The sequence below is a fragment of the Podarcis gaigeae genome (genome assembly GCF_964106915.1).
Source record: "Podarcis gaigeae genome assembly, chromosome: 11".
Lineage (NCBI taxonomy): Eukaryota > Metazoa > Chordata > Lepidosauria > Squamata > Lacertidae > Podarcis > Podarcis gaigeae.
The window spans coordinates 37,422,915-37,447,557 of record NC_139687.1 but is presented as its reverse complement, the minus strand read 5'-3'; the positions used below and the strand labels follow the sequence as shown (position 1 = coordinate 37,447,557).

The following is a 24,643-nucleotide window of genomic DNA, read 5'->3' as shown; positions in this document are numbered from 1 at the left end:
CAGTTGGTAGAGCAGTTGCTTTGCACTTGAAGCTGTGTCAGTTGCCAGGTTATCTCATGTCACAGCAATCCTGATTTACGATGTACTGAGTACTTACAAACCTTCCTGCGTTATTCTCCTGCCTGAGAGCAGAAGTATGGAAGAGATAGTCATAGTCTTGGAGTTGTTGAACACAGACCATGTCCTGGAATCTTCTGTTTGATAGAATACAGCACTGCCAGACTGTCAGGCCTTTTGCATAGAGATGCTGTACATGAACTATATACAAATTGCACTTGGCAGCAAGGTCATGCAGAGCCAATTCACATGATTAAACTGACATGTTGATATGTCTTGAATTCACCTTGTTGTGAATAAATTGTAATTTCTTATTGTTATTCATGTCCTACCACTTAAAGATGTCTTTTGCATGGTAACATAGATGATGAGTTGCGTACTGAATGTGCAGTAAAACAGTTGCACAATTTATTGCAAAGTACCAAATTGTATCAAACTAATTTAGTGCCCAGGTTTTGACATGTGGTCCCAAGTCAAACTGTATTATGGTTGCCGTAGGGAACCTGCTCTTTCCTTTTTAAACAGTGTGGAAGATTCTTTCACATGAAATGTCTATACTCAGTTGTTGCTATCAACTTGTAGAGCTTTGCGGGGGGGGGGAGCACAATTAATATATTCCTGCTGTAGTAGGTTATCTAGAATACTGATAGGAGACTGTTGTCTAGAATACAACACCCAGCTGACACATTGTCATTAGAAAGCATTCCAGACCCTCAATCTCCCAGAACCCAGCAAGCCTTAAAAGTAGGAGAGCAAAGAGCTTAAAGACAGAGGGCATGTAGCAGCACCTGTAGAGGAGATGATGAGAATGATGAATGTGGAAGTGGAAGAGACAGGGAGGGGTGGAGATTCACTCAGAACAACGCCATTATCCAAGAGGCTGGGTTCTACAGCCTCTCTCTGTAAAGATTGAAATAAAATCAGAGGGTAAGAAACTTTTCCTTGTCTTTATACTTTCCTGGGCAGGAAGCCGGGAGCTGCTGACAGAATCCTGACACCATAATGGGAGCCAGCACAAGTCCAGCTAGTGTAACAGGGTTGCCCCATCACATTTCCCTGTGGCCCCGGAACAGCGCATGAGTGGGATGAGATGGCAGATCATCTGTCATAGTTTGACATTGAATTCCTCCCTTTTCTCACTTGCATGACCAAGAATTAGCTCTGATAATGTCCTTTGGCATAGCAGAACTGTCCATTTGGAACACGTGGATATAACTCTGCTACTGTCAATGCTGGTTAAAGCCACTGTGGCATTCCCAAACTATTTGTAATGGTCATTGCTAAATATATGCAAAATCACATGTTTTTAGTGATCCTTTGGATAAGCTGCAATGGAATATGCTTGACACCAGTTTTCATATTGGTGAATTTCATTAATTTAAATTGAGATTACTGGTGTGGTGTTGTAGATGGGATGATGGATGCAAGTTGCCTGGGTTAAAGTTCTTTCTTTTAGCCTTGAGTGTAACTTGCTATCATTTACCACTCTTCTCTCTAATATTAAATATCTTGTTCAGACTTATTAGGCTAACAGTAAAGCACTTTTCATATGCTATAAGACCAGTGTTAGAAACTCAGATATACTGTATAGGTGCCAAATGGCTCCCTAAACCAAGGTTACAATCGTCAGAACAGAATATCTAGTTGCTATTTTTGGACAAGATTGCTTAAAAGTCTTATATTTCAAATGATGTGACTGATTCCAAATGATGTGACTGATAGTCAAACTGTGACTGATTATCAGTTAAACATCTGGCTAGTTCAGCTGACAACCTTGAGCTAGTTGTATAACAACCTTCGAGAATTTAAGAAAAGTCACTTGATCCAGGGACAGTCCACATATAGAATGGCCTATTCCTACCTCTTTTCTTAATGGTGATGCAGACCATTCATAATATAAAAATATTCTTCACAACTGTGAGCAGGAAAGTGGGGTGGGGTAAGTGAAGAGAAGCTACAACAATTAACTATAACATTGTCCAGTGCTCCTGCTCAGGCTGCATAGAAAAAGCATTTTGGTTCCTGAAATTCATCCTGGTTGTGCAGATAAAATGTAACTGATAGAATTCTACAGGATGAGGCATTAGTCTGGGAAAACAGTCAAGATCCGATGATCCCCAGGCAAGCACCTCCAGATAGTGGAGATGTCAGGTGCTATCCTGGTGCCTAGGCGTCTTCACTTGGTCAGTAGGTGGAAATTTGAACACTATATATGAGTATATTATATAGCAAGTGGGGACTCATGAAAATTAGCAATGCTTGGTAGGGGCTAGAATGAGGGGTACAGGCACACACATAGGTCCTTGGAAACAGTTGGCAGGGGGTGAAAAACCCTTCCAACACATGCTCACAAAGGAACACTCTCAGACAGACACCCCAGCTTATCTTTTAATTCCATTGTAGGTGCATAATGTAAAGAGGTACTAAGGGTATTGAGTTGGAGATCCTGCTCATTACTATAGGATTAGTGATTGCCTGAGCAAGACCAGCTGGATGTCATCCCTAAAGCAATAAGTGATTGTGGTATTTTGTTTTAGGGGAAGTATACACCAGGCCCCCCAGAATGAACTTTGTCTTAGGCAAAGAACCTTCCCTATGATAACTTTCTATGTGCACGGGATTCTTTTTGCATGAAGGATGATTCAGTTAAATGAGCCAGCCCAGTCTATAGGTTTTTTTTGGATCCCTCTGTGGGGAGAAAAATAGAAACCACAGAAAGGACACTGCTAAGCAGCAGGTGTTCTGCTTTTCATGGCAAGTCCCAAGACTCCTTTTCAGTTAGAAAAAAAGAAAAGAAAAAAGTGTATCTTGTAGTTTGGCTCTGACAACTCTGTCTTATTATAGGAAGTAACCTGTAGAAAACTCTGAAGCATAGAGAAGCTCACTAGGTTACTTCAGGATTGTTGCCTCTATTAGTAAACAAGCTCAAACATTAATTGTAAAATTTAAGAATTTTTTTTATTATTTAGCTTGACTACCTGATCTACTGGTACTATCTACTATATATTTAAAAATAAAAATCCCAGACTAGAATTATACATCAAATGTACATTTGCATAGTGACGCATGCAACTTGACTTCATTCAGTTGTATTCTAAATCTGGTGTGTTGTCTTCTCTAAAACAATACATCCGATTCTGGAATTTCTGTGATTCCTACTAAGGAAAGGTGATTTGATTCTTGGTGAAGACAACGGTGTACACATGGGGTTTTGCCTCTATATTGCCTTTTGAAGTTGTAGAATTTTGCCATTTAAGTTAGTCAGAGTGAGCTAAGTTTTTTAGCAAAATGTTTATAAATATAAAATATAAAGCTTTTTAAATACAAATTTTAAATAAAACTCTCATACTGAAAAGCTAGCAGATTGTAAACTACATGGATACAGTAGTCTTTTTTCCATGTAATAATGCGGAACTTGACCTTTTAAGAGCTATAATGCTAGGCACCAGTTCTTGAGAAATAAAGAGCTTCAGATAAGCACTTGAAAAATAAATCTAAAAGAAATGCTGTGAAGATAACAGAAGCACTGGAGCCTCCTAAAGCTGATTATAGCAGTAGGCCTGGTAGCTCCTTAATGCTAAGCACTATCATCTATGGAAATTTCTCTTGCACTGTTTTGTTCTGGTATAGCAAGAATGCATTTAAACCAGATGTGTGTGCCTTCTGTTTAGGAACAGAACTATAGTTTTCATTTTCCTTTTAAACACACTGAAAACCCACAGCTGGCTGTCAGCAACTGCTTACTGGTTGACACTGAAATACATACATAGTAAAAATACAACCAGAGCTACCTGTGCCAATTCTGGTATCTTTTAAAAGCTGAAGACATAATATGGGCTCCTCCTACCTTCAAGTTAATGAAGAATGTATTATGGAAAAATACTGAGTTTTCAAAATGGAATCTTCCACTTCCTGATTAAAAATGGCACTAGTATTGCAAAGGACTAGAACAGAAGATTACCTAATGCCACAATAGTTTTGTCAGGGTAGCTGTGTTGAACATTACTTTACTCTAAATATGCTAAAATCAAATCTGTATGCATCTAGACTCGGTAGGTGTTCTTGTAGTTTAGAAAGGCTTGCTGAAATCAAAATTGTTTTTTTTTTAAACCTGTCACATGCACAGAATCTCAGTTCTTATTAGAAAAGAAGTGCAACTGGATTTGTTATTCTAAGTATATTATCTGTGGGGATAAAAACTTGTGCTACTAAGTGGTGGAAAAGATTAAGATTTGGATACTAAATTAAGAATCAACATCCCAGTCATAAAAGAAGACAATGGCTTGTTGAAGGAGATTGTTTCAGTGGTTCTCTGGCTCAAAGGCAGCATCTTTGGTGGTCACTGGAGCATGGAGGTTTCTTTCTCCCATTCCATACCAAGCCTGGAGCATCAGCGCCTGGAGGCTCATAAAAGCTGGAAGCAAACAAAGAGAGGTTTGCATCAAGGTTTGCTTCTCTGTGGGAGCAGCCCCCCCTTGTTGTTTCAGAGTATGCAGAACTCCTTCCAAAGGCAGCATCCCATGGGTGTTTTGATGGGGGCATGCAGGTGTCCCTTTCCTTCACACAAGAGAGGGGAGGAAGCCTGGCTTTTTAAAATCCCAAACTGGAGATATATATATAAATCTGATTTTCATGCTTTGCCCTGTCTGTTCCTATTTATTCCCTTTTATTCCTCCAATACAAAAAGAAGGCAATGTCCCTAGGCAAGCCCCTACATGTTCCAACTTCAAAATCTTATCCTAACCTTAATAGCTAGTTCTTTCATGGCAACTAATAGAAATTTCTCTCTCCTACGCAAGAAAATGGTAAAGTGCTACAATAATTGTAGTTTGAAGTAGAAATATTGATGCTCTGTGTAGCATCAAATTGTGGTGTGTCTGGGGGAACAGGGCTAGACAATGGAAGCTCTGGGTAGTGGACTGTCTGGGGCTGGATAGTAAAGGTGTTCTACATTCTAAATGTTTCTGTTTATATCCTGCAGAAAGCACATTCCAAACAATTGTTAAAGTTTTCTAGTCTTGATAGTGCTAAATAGCTTATTATCCTGTAAGAAAGTGATTGAGTTTAATAAAGGTTTAGTACAATTCAGAAGTCTCAGTGATCCCACTGAGACTTAATTGCTTAATTGTTTTTGTTTAAATGTGGTGATTTCAACTGCAGTTTGGTACACCTAGTATCATCTAGATGAGTATCCCTCTTTGTCTTGGTATATGTGCATTGAGAACAATTCCATATCCAAGGTTTGGGGGCATATCATTGAATTGATGGAAGAATGTGACAGTGTCTGAGGTAGAAATTGCAATTAATGTTTTTGAAGAGCAGACATTACTGAAATGATAGTGTTTACACAACTGGTTATTTCAAAGTAATACTGTAACAACAACTCCACTTTTAAACTTGCTACTGCTAACATCAGTGTATTTTACTTTTGGAGAACAATTAAATTAACTTCAGCTAATAAGTAACACCCCTCTGCAAAGTAGTTGTGCACAGAAAGAAGTACAATGAACCCTCCTAAAAGTAGACTACAAAATAAATAATGCAACAGGTTTTTACTCACTACTATCCTTAGAATTACGTTTGTGCAGCAGACCTCTTTTCCCTACTGTCTCTGAACAATGGCAAATTAAACCTGCTGGAGAATGTGAAAAATTACTGGATTAACCTGATTCGTAAAGAATGTGTAGATGAGCTTTAAGATGCAGGTGGTGAAGTTCATTGTTCGTGCCCTTATTTTAAGCCGAAGAAGAGTGCTCTTGAGCTCTCCAAAGCTTTCAGAGTCACCATCTGGAACTGGCTCAGCAAGAGGTGCTGTAGTACCTAATGGCTCATCAAGAGCTTTATTCCACCAAGTGACAGGCTCGTTGAGACAATCTTTCCAGCATTTATTCATTTTTGTCGGTATGTTAGAATACATACATATAAGATTTTTTAAAATCTACATTTATAACAGAAGTTACCAATTTTTGTAGTCTTGCAGGCACATCTGGAATTTTAGAGAGTACAGTGGGCATCATCCCTTTCTTTGCTTTTCTCCCCGCTTTCCATAGTGTTACAGATAAAACAGGGACAGTCGGAGAGAAAGAGAGTCCACATACATATTCTTTTGATTCTCATGAATCTGCCTGATTTTACACCGTGAACTTCAAAACACCATCAAATTAAAGCTTACCTTGGTAGACTACAGAGTAAAATTGTACTTCTTGTTATTGTCATCACCACAAAAACGTTGATCAAAGGCATGTATCTCAATGATACATCTTTTAAACATAGGGTGACAATAGAATCACCAGCAAATTGGAGAACACTTGTGTGGAAAAGTGGTGGCCTATTTAATAGTGGCAGTTTTGAGAAGATCCTTTGTAAAAATTGAGTACCCATGCCTGCACTGGGTGGTTTTTTTTAAGAGAGGTGATTAGTGATGGGAAGAGTAGGGGAAAGAACCCATTAAAAATAATGCCATTTCAAGAGGGATCCAGTTTACTGAATAAGATGTATGTGTGTTCATGTGTGGTGTGTGCTCTTTCTCTCGGTGGCATGCCTCTTTCTCTGCCTTGGTGGCTCTTGTTTCCTCCCTCTCCCCAGTCTCCCAGATTACTGCCCTTTCCACACTTTTCCTCCTACCCTTGGTTGCTGCACAATCTCTCCAGCTGCTCAGGTGTTAACCTGTGCTTTGATGAGCACACAAAGCTGAATGAGGGCTGTGGGAAAGAGTGCTACTCTTACTCCTTTAGCTCTGTACTTTTTATGGTTGGGGATGTGGAAGGTAACCACCTTCCCCAACTTATGACAAAGGGAGCAAAGGCAGGGGGTGGTGCTTAGAGGCTTTGTGGGCACTATGTTGGAACCCTAGCTTTATACTGAGTCAGGGCATTGTCTACCTGAACAATATCTATAGTGCTCCTGGCAGTTATTATCTAGGGTTTGGACTAATGTCCTTCCCAGTCCTATTGCATGAGATGCTTTAACAGGAAATACCATGGATTCTGGGATCATCATATATTTAAAGTATGTAGTTCTCTCTAGACCAGGGGTCAGCAACCTTTTTCAGCCATGGGCCGGTCCACCATCCCTCAGCCCGTGTGGTGGGCCGGACTATATTTTGAAAAATAATAATGAATTCCTATGCCCCACAAATAACCCAGAGATGCATTTTAAATAAAAACACACATTCTGCTCATGTAAAAACATGCTGATTCCCAGACAGTCCGTGGGCTGGATTGAGAAGGCGATTGGGCCGAATCTGGCCCACAGGCCTTACGTTGCCTACCCTTGCTCTAGACTCCTTTTGACCACAAAGGAACCAATGTGAATTAGACTTGGTAGCTCTCAAGCTAAACATGTATCTCCCCCAGATATCTTTTGAAATCTAGTTAGCTCTGAATCTGAGTGTACATTAAACTTGCTAATTTAGCTACAGCCCCTAAAGGGATGGAGATTCGTGCCTTTATATGGAAAGATTTGACAATGAAAATGTCTTCCCCACCATACATTCAGAACCAAAAGGACATTACCCCCTGTTCCGGGTTCATATTGTGTCCTGCCCCATGTGGTGGCCTAGTTATCATAAGAAATACCGTAGATTCCTAGCTATTCCAGGGGTAACTCAAGTCACAAGCCAGTTCTGAAAAACTGGTCTCCATGAGTGGTGAAATCATCCATAGCAAATTCTAATATCAGGAACCAACTCAACAATCTCTCCTAGAGAAAGTCTGTGGCAAGTGATCCTGAGTTTATCAAGAAACAATATTCTCTGCATTTTTAGGTTCTAGTGCATCAGTAAAGCTCTGGAGATTATGAAAAGATGAAGGCAGTTCTAGCTTCCATGGCTTTCCTTATGGTATGGTATATACCAGCCTCCGCCATGCTGGTGCCCTCCAGATGTTTTGAGCCCAAAACATCTGGACGTTCCCAGTATGAGGGACACTAGTATATTCTTCAAGTAAATACAATAGCTAAGCACATAAAAAAAAAGGTTTGTCATATTGGCCATAAGGAAGAACTTGAAAATCCACAGTTGGACAAAACCTATACATATTATGACTAGTGTATCACATCCAGGATTTTGCATAGCTGACCACATGGCTAAAATATCCAACACAATGCTTGTACCTTTTTGTTTTTCCTTGATTTCTACCCCACAACCACTGCTTTGTACAACTTCTTGTGACAATTTTTGTTTTTGTGAGAATTTGGTGCCCAACTGAATTTTAGAATAGTTAAGCAACAACTCCTAAGTTTCAGATCTCTTAACTGTATAATTTTTAATGAGGCTCCCAACTAGTGGTGTTTTTTAAACACTTTAAAATTGAGTGATTTTCTTCATAAGGGGCAGTTTAAAGCTGGCAAGATTGCCAAACACTTTTCACAGAATCAGGAATAGAATACGTTTAGTGATTGGGTTGTTGACTGGAGTGCTAATCTAAGCAAGGTCTCAACATATATTTTAGTCAACTAAAATTCTTTAAGGACTGGTAGCAGAATTGTTTTTCCCATTTAAATTTGAGTGGGTACTGTATTGGTGTAAAATGCATAGCAGAGTGCAGCTGTAAATGAATTTAGGCCTTTTGATTGGCTTTAAGGTTGACTTGCCAATTGAATATACCTTATATTTGTTGCTAGTCTTCCTTTAAATATCACTATCAAATATTGCTTTTAAAACTGTCATGTCAGATGTCCTTGGTGCATTCCATGTTATACACGCACACCATAAGAGGAGAAAATGAGTGCATGATACAGATGAGTGGGTCACAATGACCTTAACTGAGAAGCATATTGTGTACTGTTTTGTTTAGCCTGTTAGCTAAGGTAGACTTTTTGTGGGCATTACTTTACATTGCTTGGCTTGAGATAAAATTTTATAGGCATGGCAAAGTGTAGTAGGCTATGACATATTTGCAATGTGTTTACACTACCAAACACATGTAGCAGCTGCTTCCATCTGTGTTCACCACACAATTTCCCCACTCATTTTAAAACGGTTTGCTAAAATACCCCGTGGCTTAAAATTTTGTAGGGAGCAGAACTTGCTAAAGAAGCAACAGCACAGCTTTCCTTGTTTTCAGTGCTGAAAATATGTGTGACATAAAAATGGCTACCCCTCGGTGGGTATTTTGGCTGCAGGGTGCCCATCTTTTTCCTAGTTTCTCAATGAGAACAACAGCTTATACACATATCAGTGAATTCAGTATATTCCAGTCTTGCTTCTCCTCCCATGTTTCAGGTGGACTGCTTGGCCTTTAAAAGAGAGATGCATTTTGATTGACTGTAGTGAGGACTCTTCCAGGTTGGTTCAGCTGCTTTAAATATTTATGCTTGTCTTCTTCACCCTAACTTTTTCACTAGGTCTTTCCCTTTGTGCCTTCTCTACTGATGAAGCATTATAATGCATTGCATTTTTTTAAAAAAAGCCTACTCATTTTATCCACTGTGAAAGAAGAGCAGTATAAACGTAAGCCACAATATTGCCATCTTTGTTACCCAGCTACTAGACTTGGATAGAGTGTAGCTTCCTGAATAGACTTTTCCACCCTCCCCACTTCTTTGAGCAGTGAGAAAGGAAAGAACACTGGGAACTTACAGAGTTTCTGTAACGCTGGCTTAATTTACAGTTACACAAATAGTGTGTGAGAATAAACAACAGGCACACCTGCAAGGCAGCAAATCACATCCCCACATCAGAATCCCCAGAAAGAGATCCTGAGGCACATGTGCGATCCACTACTTTCTTGCTTTCTCTGCTTCCACCTGTTTCCAAATTGCTAGAAATGCTATTTCTCCAAATATGCACCCCCACTTTATGCACACACATGCATGTGCACATAAGCAGGGATGCTCAAAGTGTTCAGTGCAGAGTTCTGTTCAAATTCCACCCATCTACCATGGTGTGCATGTTAAAAATCAGGGAGTGGATAGTTTAAATCAGGGGTCAGCAAGGTTTATCTTGCCTGGGCCGGATCGGTCCTGCATAGAGCCCTCCATGGGCTGGATCACATGTGCGAGTGCATGCACCCATGTGCCTGCATTTTCTGTGTCTGCACATGCGCGCCCGCGATTTTCAGTGTCTGCGTCTGCGCAGACGTGATTTTTGGAGTCTGCGGAAGTGAGTCCTGCTCCGCGCTGGTTTAGCACAGTGCATGTGCAGGCAGCTCAGTTTGGGGGCAGCTTCTGGGCCTGTCAAAAGACCTCCACGGGGTGCTTCTGGCCCATGGGCCTTAGGTTGCTGACCCCTGGTTTAAATACATATTTACAGTGGTACCTCGGATTACATAGGCTTCAGGTTACAGACTCCGCTAACCCAGAAATACTACCTCGGGTTAAGAACTTTGCTTCAGGATGAGAACAGAAATCGTGCAGCGGCAGCGCAGTGGCAGCAGGAGGCCCCATTAGCTAAAGTGGTGCTTCAGGTTTAGAACAGACCTCCAGAACAAATTAAGTACTTAACCCGAGGTACTACTGTATAGTATTACAAGGTGGTCCAAGATCTGCTTTTAAAAAATCCCCATCCTCTCCCTCACACCCCTGCCCTGCCCAGTATGGTTGCTCTAGGAGAGGGTTAAGGAGTAAACCCTACACAAATCCAGAGTGGAGTCTCTAAGACAGTTGGATGGAATCTTGTATGCCTCCTTCTGGCAACTCCTGGAGCCAAGCTGGTGCCTAATGTATTCCTCTACTTCCCTTTGGACCACATCAGCAGAATGAACAGGGGTTGTTATCATTTAGGCAACCCTGGACCTCCATACACGCTGCCCATAGAGGTCACTTCTGTGTAGCTAACATAGCAAAAACTATGGGAGGCAGTTACATGTTACCAATCTCTGCAGGCACAGGAGGTGCTGTGATTCTCCAGCGGTTTGCCTTCACCCCCAGAGGCACACTCCATTGTCTCTTGATACATGTGGATGTCAACAACCAATGACATATTTAAATATGCATTTCTGCATGGACTTTGAATAAAATCAGATTAATGCAGAAGTAGGATGGCACAGACTGAGGAATGATCACATACAGAAGTGACATGAACCAGAAATAGACACATCTGTCCACCCCTACAGATACACTGTAACAGAAGAGTGAGTGGAAGAATGACTGAAAGCCATGGAGCGTGATGGAATGCTGGGTGGAGTCAGAGTGACTGACAGGTGGAGGGTGTCTGAGAATTACAGTTGAAGTGGAGTTGTGAGAAAGTGTATGAAAGCAGAGGTAAAAAGTAAGGATAGCCATAAAGAGGAAAATTGGTAATTTTAGATTAGGCTATACCAGTGTTAGGCTATACAGTGTTAGGCTATACAGTGTTCTTACTTACTCAGGCTCATGACTCTAATGACTCTGGTGACCTTTAAAAAAATGTCAGGCATGTTTGCCAGGTAGATTTTCAGTATTTGAAACATATGCAATTATCTATGGTAACTCAATAGGTTGTGGTGGCAGGTATTGTGAGGGTCTTAAAGGGAAGTTGGTGAACTAGATGTTTGAACTAATTACTTCCAGGGACCTGAGCCTTGTCACACACACCTTTTGCTGGAGATGGTGTGATAGGTCACCTCCCCCAAATTCTGACTTTCCCTTTGCCAAACAAGAGAGGTCTCAGTATAAAGAAACAATGAACTCCCATAAAAAAGCACCAACCAATCATTAAGGACTATTAACCAGTGATCTACTAACAAAAAAGAATTATTAGGTCAGTGATAGTGGTGCTTGCTAATTCCTTCTCACCCTATCCTTAAATGGTGGGAGGAATTCACTCAAATACCATTTTTTTGTATCAGGCTTTTAAGTATTTTAAAGAGTTATTTCTTACCTTAATGTTCAAGGCTGAGCATTTTAAGAAACTGATTCCAAGTTCCAAAAGTGACTTTACTAGAATTAAAATTAATTAAATGAATTAATTTACTTGATGACTCTTGGGGTTCCTTCCAATTCTCTAATTCTGTGCTTTTCTCACTACTGTTTAAGTCAGGGGTAGGCAACAAGCAGCCCATGGGGGTCATTTAACTGGCCCACAAGTCGCCCCCAAAGTGAGCTGCCCGCTCGACGGGTCCCCGTGCACTGCGCTAAACTGGCACAGCATGTTGCGGGGACTCGCTTCCACGGCGCTGGAAATTGCGTCTGTGCATGCGCAGATGCCGGAAATCGCAGGGGGGCATGCGCAATCCAGCCCACGGAAGGATCTCTACTGGAGTGAACCGGCCCAGGCGAGGTAAACCTTGCCGACTCCTGGTTTAAGTCTTCTCTGTGCCCTTATTTCCTCTGTCTCCTAAACCTTTTCCATCCTGTTTCTCCTTGATTATAGATAGTGTCATCAATGTACATAGCACCATCCATCTTAAGGAGAAGTTACCCAAAGTGAACACAATAATCCAGCTTTATCTTTACTAATGCCAAACAGTGTGGAAGTATTTGAGGCTTCTCTTAGTATAACCCTAGATAGCACTCTGGCTCCTTCAGTGCAAATGGAAATGGGAAAAATCAGCCCAACCAGCCACCCACTCTGGGATAGCGATAATCCTATTAGGAGAACAGGAGATGAGACTAGATGGTGCCTGCTGGCTGGCTGGTTGTGTTGGGGTTTTTTCTTTATAATTTTAAAATATGTCTGTTCAGTTACATCACAGTTGTATTTAAAAAATGGAAACTAAACAAGCAGAAAAAGCTACAAGCAGGCTCAAAGGATCTTTGGCATGGTTTACTGCTTAAAGGTAAAGGTAAAGGTAAAGGGACCCCTGACCGTTAGGTCCAGTCGCGGACGACTCTGGGGTTGCGGCGCTCATCTCGCTTTACTGGCCGAGGGAGCCGGCGTACAGCTTCCGGGTCATGTGGCCAGCATGACTAAGCCACTTCTGGCGAACCAGAGCAGCGCATGGAAACGCCGTTTACCTTCCTGCCGGAGCGGTACCTATTTATCTACTTGCACTTTGACGTGCTTTCGAACTGCTAGGTTGGCAGGAGCTGGGATCGAACAACGGGAGCTCACCCCGTTGCGGGGATTCTAACCACCGACCTTCTGATCGGCAAGTCCTAGGCTCTGTGGTTTAACCCACAGTGCGACCTGTGTCCCAGTTTACTGCTTACTACTTGTGTGCCTGGAGTGCCTGGCGTGCTCTGGTCCATGAGGTCACAAAGAGTCTGACACGACTAAACGACTAAACAACAACAACACTGGTCAAAAAATCTACCGTACTTCATTTTTCATCTCTCCAAAGTCAGTCCAAATGAGATGTTGGTATGAAACTGGGGCTGTAGCTAGGGTGGGAAATGAGGCTTAATGGAGCATCTGAACATTGATGGGACCCGCCCCTTAGGGGGAAAAAGGGGTGGAGGCAAAGTGCCTCAGCCTCCAGGAGCTGGCATTTACACTGCAGAACTTGCATGCAACTCTTGTGGGACTCCTTCCATGGCAGTGGTGTGTGGCCAGTGGACCAAGGGGACAAAGCTAGTCCCTTAAATGTATCCCTGGTGTCTCCTTCCCAGAGCTCAGACAGCTTCAGCCTGGCTTAGGGAGAGAGGTGCAGTGCTCACAGGCATGACATCACAGTGTCCCGTCCCCCCCAATCACCCTTGGAAGCTGTCACCTTTGGCTCTAACTCTTTCCTAAGAAAAATTTCAATGCACATCACTGTTCTGTGGAGAGGCTCACCTAGTACATACTCAGCTATTTTTTTTACTCTGGCTCCTTCTGGCAAAAACCTTTCTATTTTATCAGGCCTGTTAGGGATGTTAGATTTGAGCCTGCCATTTTTAATTAGAATTTTGATTTTTATGCAAATGGTATTTTCTGTTCTTAGTAGTGAAGGGTACATATACATTTTGTAACTAAATAAAAATACCTTGGGTAGGATGAAGGGGAAGAAAGGTTCCCTCTGGTATTGCTAATGTTTGGAGACAGTGACTGAAGAATGCAGAAAGCCCCTGCCAAGAAACCTGGTTTTTACTTTTGCTTTGTGTGTACAAGCATGTTTCAGGGTGGTAAATGTTAAGCCTTGTTGCGGAAGCTGTTGTAGCAGCTCTCAGTGGTTAGGATATTGTTGCGAAATATTAAAATAACTTTGTTATGAAGTGTAGAAGGAAGTGAACTGTGAAAATATGATATAACAGGAGTCAGATGGCATTTACCTGAGAGTTACCTCTAATGTGTGAAGACATACAATGTGAAGTAGCTGAACTAGTAAATAAATTATGCCACATCACTAAAATAAGAGGCTATAAGAAGATAGCCAACGTAATACCAGCTTTTTGAAAAAGAATGAGACAGGATCCAGAAAATTGCAGACCTATCAGTCACTACTTCTCCCCTACATAATTAGAGAATGGTGCTAAAGTCTTCAGATTGTTAATTACAACTGCAGTTCAGTAGTAGAACACTGAAGAGTAGCTACTAGATAACATCAGCAATGCTAGACAGTCCATCTGGAAAAAATCTTTCCATCTTTTAAACTTTAGAAATGTAAAGGATTGAACCTGGAAGGGGAAAAACTGGTAGCATTAATACTCTAGTTTAGATCTTTTAAATGTACAAAGTTACATAAATCATTTATTTACACACAATCCTATGAAGTTGGCTGGTGGACATTCTGCACTTGTCTTAGGCTATCCAATGAGTTTTGTGACTTAGAGATTTGATCTAAGGGATTAAATCACATATAGGGCACTTTATTTGATATTTCATTAACTATTCAATACTATAAACAATTCTCTGCTATCACTTTCAAATTGCTCCTGTTGTGCAGATTCTCCTCAAGTGCAAGCAACAAGCCCCTAGCCTTGACTAACTTTGATGTCCAAACTAGCGCATTGTTTCTGTCCAAACAAGCCAGGTTTGGGAAGCCAAGGACAAACCTTAGCTTAGCATCATGACTTGTTTGGAGAGAAGCAAACCATTTTGTACAGAATGCTAGATTCCTGATCACAGCGACACGATTATTGAATTAATGAATTCATTGGTGTTAATGGACAGCTCAGATTCTGTACTTTTTTTCCCTAGGCAGACATAAGCAGATATTTTATACATGCCTCAACAGCCATGATATTAGATTGTGAGATAAAGGCTAAAAGAGGCAGTAGTTGTGATCTACCATGTGAAGCATTTGACAGGAAAGCAACAAATATTTTCCAGTAAGTCATAGCTCATAATATCTAGGGCTTCTATGCTTTTAAGAAAAGGATGAGAAAAGTCCTCTCACTAGGTTTCGCTCAATGGAAGAAAATCACACTTCTATTATTGACAGTTAGTGTTAAAGAGGTTGACAGATGGAGAATGAGGGAGGGGGAGGTGGTGTATCAGTAGTGCCTCTATATTTAGATATGCCTCCTTTATCTGACTGTACAGCTGGCCACTCAATTTATTTTAAAGGACTTGTGCTTCCCTTTCCTGTGAGTACTTTTCATGTGCTTCACAGATATATCCTACTCCATGCACGCAAGCCTGTGGGGGCCAAGTACATTACTCATGCAAAGTGAAGTTCATAGGGGCCAATGGATGGAATATCCAAATGACTTGTGTACAACCATATTGCGTCCAAATCAGATTCATCACTTTTACTTTCTGCCCTTCAGGGAGCAACCCATCTACAGCACCCGAGCTCATGTCTTCCAGATTGACCCTAACACAAAGAAGAACTGGGTTCCCACCAGCAAGCATGCTGTTACTGTGTCCTACTTCTATGACAGCACAAGAAATGTCTATAGGATAATCAGCTTGGATGGCTCAAAGGTAAGCTATCTGACAGTTTAAACTCAGGTAAACTTCTACATTTAATCTGTGTGTCCCCCCCCCCCTTTTAACATTACTGAAAAGTGATGCAAAATGAGAACACCACTCTTGGAACTTAACATAACAATATAATTCTTTATTAATGTTTGAAGTTTGTCAAGAAACCTGTTTGGGGACTGCTTGCTTCCTCTGACTTCTCTGACTCTCAATTCACTGTAAAGAAGGAAAGAGGCTAAAAGGCATTCTGCTTGGAGTATTTATTTTTAGTCCTAAGTAATATGGCAGATATTATGTTGAGTAGTTTTATTTTTTTATTAATATTAATGTAGAAATCCATTTTCCACCAGAAAATCTAGTCTTATTTTTCCTGTGTGCCAGAATGTCAAAACGTCTGTACTAAACATAACACTGCATATTGAGGAATGTTCTAATGTTTCATTTAATCAATCTGTTCAACAGTTGATCCATTTACTAAAATTTGATTGCTACCCAATGGTCAGGGGTCCCTTTACCTTTACCTTTACCTTTACCTTTTACCCTGGGCTCCATTGGGAGAAACGGCAGGATATATGTTAAATAGGTAGGTAGGTAGATATGCTGATAACATTGAATGTGAAGATTTCAAGTCTAAATTACTATTTGGAAATCAGCAGCTTGATTATTCCAACTGGCATTTTCTCTCCCTCTGAATCTTCTTTAAAATCCTGACATGGTTCAAATATATTTTATCTTAGGTAAATTGGTTCATCAATGTGTTTAGATTACATTATCCAAAACTCATCCTTCCTGACTAGAGTTAAAAAAAAAAACCTTCAAGGAAAAGGCCAACTTCCTGCATACTTGTGCAGAAAATACAGATTATGTCACCCAAGTTCATGGTGTAACATAAGCAAAAGAAAAATGGAGGTCCCTGCCTCAAAGGAGTTCACAATCTAAATTTTGATAGCAGGAGAGACAATAGAATACTATTAAAACATCTGCATTGTTTGCTCTGTGGTGGAAAAAGTTTTTTTCTTTTAAAAAAATGGCATTTTGCTAATTGTCCTATAATTGTTGGGGCTGGGGTGCCTAAAGATGTGCTGATTTCACGATCAGCCACTTAGAAACTCCAGCTGCCTGGCCTCCAGTATTATGAGCAGTTTGTATTCTTGGAGTAAATCAGTCTGCTAATTCATTAAGAAAACTAGTTGATGTCAATATGCAAAGGAGATATGGATGCTGTATGATTTATTTCAAACAATAAAAGACCATGTAATTTTTCTATTGTATCCTGTTGGTTAAGGCACAAAGTAAACTTCTGATAATATTTCCACTGCCATTCAGTTTCATTCATGCTGTAGTGGACTCTTGCAGACATCAGAATAAACATGCAGTGTTCCATGTAAGGATTCAGTTTACACAATTATCTAGCACCACCAACTGGATGATTTAAATGTAGAAAGCTAAAATATTCCTTCATTTTTCGACAACTATATGGTACCAACTCCTCATCTCGATAAAAGGCAGCTGCCGTCAATGCAAAAAATATGAACCTTTGACCTAGACATTTTAATTAGGATTTCATTGGCTTCAGCGTCATTTGTATCTTTTGAAAACCTATTCCTTGGAATGAGCCGCAATTTAAAGTTACTGAGGTTTGAATGAGTATTTCTTTCTCCAGTTTTGCTGAGTGGCAGATTTCAAGCTGCTGTGGTAAGTCTCGATTTCTAATCCCAGGGAAGATGACCTTTGGATTCAGGAACTGATCTGACTACAGGTGTCAAACTTCCCATGGCCCTGATCTAAATTCAGAGCTAATTATTGCTTTAAAATGAACCTTCTCCAGTTTCTGAGCAGTAGTTTACTAGAACAAAGTGCATAGATAGCATATTTTTTGAAAAACCTGAAAAACACAAAATAGAGTTTATGGCACCTACTTGCTAACTAAGTTTCGTTAACCTAGACTTCTGAAATAAATTAAATGTGGAGTATTATTGCTATCTTGTTCTTGACTTTTGCGCAACAGTTTCATCCAAAGAGTCACATACAAGAGCACATTACAGAACTACATGTGATGCATAAGATCTGTGGATCGAATCACTCAACATTTCAAACAACTGTAGGAGAGCTCAAAGTTGAAGATGTGGGACTATTTAACTCTATCCTGATCTTACTACCCAAAGCTGCTATTAGCCCAGCAGAGGGGGAAGGTGCTGCAACTTTTTCTTCCTTTGGGGCTAGCGGCTGCTATTTGATGAGACAGTTTAAGTGACCCTCACTCAGTCCCACAAGCTTTGATCCAATTTGGAGTTTTCCTTTGGTTGCTTTAAATTGTAAGGAAAACTGTGTTTTGGAAAACTGAATTACAGATTTTCTGTGGAATGTACAGTTTCACTCCTCTATACAGTGGTACCTCAGGTTACATACGCTTCAGGTTACAGACTCCTCTAACCCAGAAATATTACCTCAGGTTAAGAACTTTGCTTTAGGATGAGAACAGAAATCGTCTAGTGGCAGGAGGCCCCATTAGCTAAAGTGGTGCTTCAGGTTAAGAACAGTTTCAGGTTAAGAACAGATCTCCGGAACGAATTAAGTACTTAACCCGAGGTACCACTGTATAGCCATTTTTAAAACTAATGCAGCATGTTTCAAAGCCCCTCTTAACAATGCCTTTTTGGTGCAGAAGAAACAAACCTTCTAATACAAACTCCTCCCTTTCTACACACAGTTGCACATGGTGCTTTGATGTTACAGCAATTGCTGAAGGGAAGCACAACATTCCTGATTGCCTGTTCAGTCTCTTAAAACAATGATAATCCCAGTAAGCTTTTTCAGGAAGGCTGCTAATAGCAAACCTCGCCATGTGAATTAAGCAATAACATGCTCTCTGAATCTTATCTGATGACTGTTTCTGCCACCTCAGCAGGTTTTTTTTTTTTAAGGCTATAATCTTGTGCCCAATTAACTGAGAGCAAGCCTTGTTGAATTTAATGGAAATTACTTCTGAGTAGACATGAACATGATTGTGCTGCACCAGATGTGTTTCTGCCAATCCTGTGCTGGCTTCCTAATTTTAAGGAGGTGCTATCTGTCAAACCTGATGGGTTTGTAATTCTATGACTTCAATATCTCCAACATTTTTAGTGTAGTGATGCTGTCATACAACAGGCTAATAGAGAGTGACCTTCATTTGAATCTTTGTACTAAGACTCTTTCAAGAGGATTGGTCTCAACCTTCCATAAAAGCCTTAATCACGATTTTTAAGGGTGACACAATGGCTTACTCATTAGTGCACTTTCTAAAAGCTGTACTTGGAATTGATTGCAGTCTTCATTGTAAATAAAAAGAGTGCACTTGATTGTGCCTTTCTAAATTTTTAACATTTTCCATTTTCTGAATTTCTGAATGCCATCTGGATATAAACATTTACCTGCTTCAGAGGTACAGGCTTTGATTTTTCCAAAGTCTCTGGCTATTTAGGGACTTGTAAGGGAATAGAGTGATGTGTCCACTGCAGATCTAGCTGCTTCCAAGTCTAACTAGCAATAACCTGGAGTAAGGCTAGAGACCTGTCAGCAAATAACTGTAATGAGAAAAGGTTCCTAAGAGAATATCCCCAGGATAGCAAGTTCAGGGGAGTTTGGGTAGAAAAAAAGGTAGCTTGCTCTGCCTCTTTCAGTTGCTGCTGTTAGCCTATCTCTGAAAAAACTCCTCTGAGGAATGGTTGCATAGCTTTTCACCCCCCCCAACTTTATCTCTGTTAATCCTATGGGGGGGAAGATTCTGTCATTATTACACCCATTTTACAAAGGGGTGGGGAGAGCTGTGGCTGAAGGTGTCCCCGTTTTTTAATTAAATTTTAATTAAAGGCTAGGTTAACAACAGAAAAAGTGCAGCATGCAAGGCAAAAAACCCGAGGGTGAGCACGGCTCTCTCCAGTTTTCCAAAAGTGGGTCTAGCATCATTCTCAAATTTTGAGTCTTCCATTCTGCCCTCTTTACAATTACTCTGAGAGCAAGCAGGAACTGGAATCCATAGCTGGATCTACACTGATCTGTTAATCACTAACAAAATTCCACCTTCTCCCTCTTCAGGTTGCTGTTCAACATGCGAAGCTGATTCCTGGCCCATAACGTTAAGGGAAGCTTTATGAGTATATTACTTTGTTATTTCATAACTTCTTCTTTTCTTTTTTTTGCAGGCAATAATAAACAGCACCATCACTCCCAACATGACATTCACTAAAACATCACAGAAGTTTGGTCAGTGGGCAGATAGCAGAGCAAATACTGTTTATGGCTTGGGATTTTCCTCTGAACACCATCTCTCAAAAGTAAGTAAAAGGCAAGGTAATATCTCAACATGGTCTTGAAGTGTTGTCTAGTGTGTGTCTGCAAAGATGCCTCCCTACCCCTGCCCTGGAGGAAGACTCATCAAGGAAACCATAAGTTGCCACTATATTCCTCCAATTCATAGCAGCAAAAGCAAAATAATTGCAGGTTTGGGAAGAATAATGCCATATAAACATTAATTCTCAAATTTATTCTTTTACTCTTTTAATATTTTACTATGCCAAAGGCTGAAATAGATTTTTTTTAGCCTATAAAAAGTTACTAAAACTACTAAAGCCATCAATCATGAATTTGCAGAACCCTGGATACCAAAACTAACCCTGGGCTTCTTGTTAAGCAGAGTGAGGCAGCTGCCTGAGGTAGCAAGTGCTGGGTGGTGCAGGAAGTAGCAGCAAGACATTGGAGCTGCATGGGCCTGCCCTGAACACTATAAATGAGCTTGCTGCCCTCGTGGGCAGTGGAAGATGCTTGACCCATCACTAGAGTCAAACCAAGATACAACTGCCATTCTGGTTAGTTTCTGTACATGGAATGGGGTGAGTGCCATCATGATGTTTGCCAAATGACCAAAAGCCACTCAACATTCACAGTCCTTAAACTTTGTTCAGGATTGGACTTGGCAGCACTTCTCCGTGTGCATTTCCTGTTTTGGGTTGAAAGTGCTCTCATCCAGTCTTACAGTTATATAACCTGATGGAGAAGGTGAACCTTATGTGTTGGGTTGGAGTCAGTACAAGTTACATTGGCCAATGAGTGGTTTCCTTGAATTGTCCAAACCAGTGGCACTGAGGACCATAATTCATTCAGGTTTTGTTCTGATTTATGTTTTGGTTGGCTTGCTTTCATTTTATGATGGTGAGGCATGAAGCAAAGACCCAAGCTGGAGAAGAGGCAAATAGTGAGCTACATGGTCAGAGCACTGATATTGTCTTCCTCAGCTCTCCATATAATCTTGTTCAATGGGTTTATATTCACTTTTAAAGTGGTATGGGATCTCGAATGGAGGACACCCTCTTAAAACCGTACTTGACTATTCTAGTGAACATTTGCCCAGTCCCACAGTTCACACTCCCCACTTCCAGCTGAGAACCTACAGTGGCCATGGTAACAGAGTTGTCTTTGGTGCAAGAGAGATTTGGCAATGGGCACTTAATAAGTCAGGGTTTAACCCCAATAGTGCTATAGTGTAGCTTGAGCTCTAGGAATACAGGGAGCTGCATTTATACTAGATCATATTGTTTGCCATCTAGCTCAATATAGTCTGCTCTGACTGTCTGACTTCCAGGGCCTCAAGCATAGGCCTTTCTCATCTCCCGTTACCTCACCATTTCAACTAAAGATGCCAAGGGATTGTATCCAAGACCTTCTAGATGCAAAGCATGTTCCCTACTAAGCTATGATCTATCCATAGAGCTATTAGTTTCTGTGTGGGGAAAGTAGGTTTTTGAGAGTATCCTGTATATGGAGCAGAGTATTTGAACAGATGTAACCCAGGGAACATTGACTTCTTGCAGATTCTTTTGAATTGTTACAGCATGCAGCTGTTTACAGAGAAGTATGTAGTGGGGTACATGTGGTTTTGTGCACGGTATCTGAAGAAAGCATTGAATTTGGAAATGGTTGTGCTGCCTACTTGTCAGAATTGCTGAAATAGATAGTTCTGTGGAGCCAGACAGGTGCTTGAGTAGTGAAAATTAAACAAATGTAAAAGCAAGTGTAAGCCAGTTAGATTGGGAACAAAAATGGCTTCTTGGCAAATTACAAAAGGATTATTTTTCAAATATAGATGCCTGCACACATGTGGGGACAATTCTTGGTGATAAAATGGTCAAGTAAACCAGAGGTTTATATGCAACAAGGAATTAAAGAAAATAAGGAAAAGCTTGTCATCTTTCCTCTCAAATTTCTCCACTGGCCCTTGGGAATCTGTCCTCCTATATGCTCCCCAGCTCAGAGTGTGACTTACGTGTGAGAACCAATGTCAATAATAATAATTTATTATTTATACCCCGCCCATCTGGCTGGGTTTCCCCAGCCACTCTGCAGGTAGAGACATCAGCAAGTGTAGCAGAGGAGCATATGCCAGACCCTGTACATTAGGAGAATTCTTCTCTGATTTACTATTCATAATGTCTGAATTCAAAGGTTCTCATCCACTTATAGAGAGAGCCTTTCTCCAGTGGAGGAGAGGAGCCTTTGGCTCCCACCTAAAGAACTGATGATTCATATCATCTGAAGTAAAATGCCATTTAAAATTGATTACTTACACAGGAGGGGAAAGGCTAGCAAGCTGTATTCTGAAAATTAATGGTGACTAGTACTGTAGAAAAATATAGTAGGATCAGAACAGCAACAGTTTCCTTATCAATCTCTAGGCAGGAATATTCAGCCATGGCAATTTCAGCAGTCCTTGCTTTACTTCAATAGAAACCCAGCCAGTCAGTGGGTAAAGGAGCAAGAGCATTCAAGTATACCTAAAGGTCCTCTTCCCTGATACTGCAGGCTCTAAATGGTTAACTGTTATACCAAACGTTTCGCCGCATAACTGACTTTTGGCTACAGGCTAGATGACAGTTTTTGAAAGGATATGGGTTTGGACATTTTTGAGAGGTAGCAACCTGGCTTAGCAATCTGAATAGCTGTTCCACATTGTATTTTTGCAGATAGAACGACAAACAGAAGACAGATTCTTTGTGACCACCACCACTAGAACATGATATTTCAAAAATGGTCTCTTCAGATTTCTCTATAAACCCCTGTTGATTATTGGAGAGCAAATGTTTTTCTCTAGCCCAATTCATTATATAGAATATGTTCTACTTAGCAAAGCTATGCTATATACAGTGTATAATTATGTAATCTTTGCCTTTAGTTTGCAGAAAAATTTCAGGAATTTAAAGAAGCTGCACGACTAGCTAAGGAAAAATCCCAAGAAAAGATGGAATTAACAAGTACACCCTCACAGGTGCGTTTGTTCTGGTCTCTGTACAGATTGGATTCTGAATGCTACTAAGTTCTTTGCAGATGGGCTTCATTAATCCATTTTACTTTGCAGTTTGGAAACACAGGTGCTTAGTTGCATGCAAACTGTTTCACAGTCCTGTACCTGGTTTGACAAGTTACTGGTATGTTGAATAATGCTCTGTAATAGATTCTGTGGGGCTTCTGTGGGAGTGTGTATGCAGCCCAAGTAGCAGTAATTTATATGGTCTTAAGGTTGGGATAGCACCAACACTGGGTGAGCGGCAGAGCGAGCTTGCATACAGCCCTTCAGTATTGCAAGTTCAGCCCACTTTTGGTTCTGGCTTCACTCATCATAGAAGACATGTGCATGCACTGTTTTTTCCCATGGGTCAATCAGTGACCCTTTGTAAGAAGATGATTTCATGCCCCTGTTAACCTAATTGCAAATACCTAAGCTTGGGTTTTAACTTTCATGCTGCACCAAAAGAGACCTGCAGCAAAATGCTGCTATGCATCACTGCCTCTAGCAGGAGTACTCCTATTCAGGATTCAGATAGCGACTTTCTAGAATACAGTACTGAAAGAAACTGTAGGGACCAGGGGAAGGACAGCAGGATTATTTCCTAGACTGGCAACTGGCTGCAGTGTGCAGTTGCATTCTTATCTCCAATCTAGGGCAACTGAGGAGCTAGGGAGGAGGGCAGAGAGGATTTTGGGCAGTGAGGATAATAGAGGAGAGTAAATCTAAGCAAAGGGGATGTGGGTGACGCTGTGGGTTAAACCACAGAGCCTAGGACTTGCCGATCAGAAGGTCGGCGGTTCGAATCCCCGCAACGGGGTGAGCTCCCGTTGCTCAGTCCCTGCTCCTGCCAACCTAGCAGTTCGAAAGCACGTCAGAGTGCAAGTAGATAAATAGGTACCACTCTGGCGGGAAGGTAAATGGTGTTTCCGTGCGCTGCTCTGGTTCGCCAGAAGCGGCTTAGTCATGCTGGCCACATGACCTAGAAGCTGTATGCCGGCTCCCTTAGCCAATAAAGTGAGATGAGCGCCGCAACCCCAGAGTCGGTCACGACTGGACCTAATGGTCAGGGGTCCTTTTAAATCTAAGCAAAGTGGGTGGGTGGGGATGTTGAGGAAAGGTGGGCTGTGGAAGCTGGAAAAAGAAAAGGCAACTTAAGGGTTCCTGGTCTCAAATTGTTATTTCTTGCCCTCGATAGCTATTTCTTTCCCCAAAAAGCTTGCCAGGGTTAGAGAGCAGGGAATCCCGAGAGAAGCATGGTGGCACAGGGACGCCTTCAAGGAAGACTGGGGACTTAATCCTATCTGCCTAGACTGTGCATAGCTGCCAAACAAAAGCAAGGAAGTGCTAAAGATACTATGTCCTTGCTTTGTCTCACACAACAGCTTTTGAGCATATTTCTCCAAAAATGACTACTTTCAACTGAACTCTGTCTCAGTTTTTCCAATCCACATTAGTGGCAGTTATTGATGGAATGTAGCCCCCTGTGTGTTGTTGTTTACTCCCCTCAGTTAGTACCTGCCTACCTTCCTGAGTTCCAGAAACCTGGGGTCCATTTTGGG

The 24,643-nt window shown here is 41.0% G+C and overlaps 1 protein-coding gene across 4 annotated transcripts in view; it reads left to right on the top strand.

Annotated features, from left to right (window-relative positions):
- The window catches only part of HOMER1 (homer scaffold protein 1), a 79,146-nt gene that overhangs the window by 15,082 nt on the left and 39,421 nt on the right, over positions 1 to 24,643 (top strand). For 3 of the 4 annotated variants that reach the window (XM_083703637.1, XM_083703636.1, XM_083703638.1), the window contains exons 2-4: positions 15,610 to 15,766; positions 19,948 to 20,079; positions 22,971 to 23,063. In XM_083703637.1, coding sequence (XP_083559763.1) covers positions 19,978 to 20,079; positions 22,971 to 23,063 — 195 coding nt within the window. In that variant the 5' untranslated portion in view covers positions 15,610 to 15,766; positions 19,948 to 19,977. Of the gene's footprint in view, positions 1 to 15,487; positions 15,767 to 19,947; positions 20,080 to 22,970; positions 23,064 to 24,643 lie in introns of those variants that run through there. The other variant, XM_083703635.1, reaches the window with a different exon arrangement.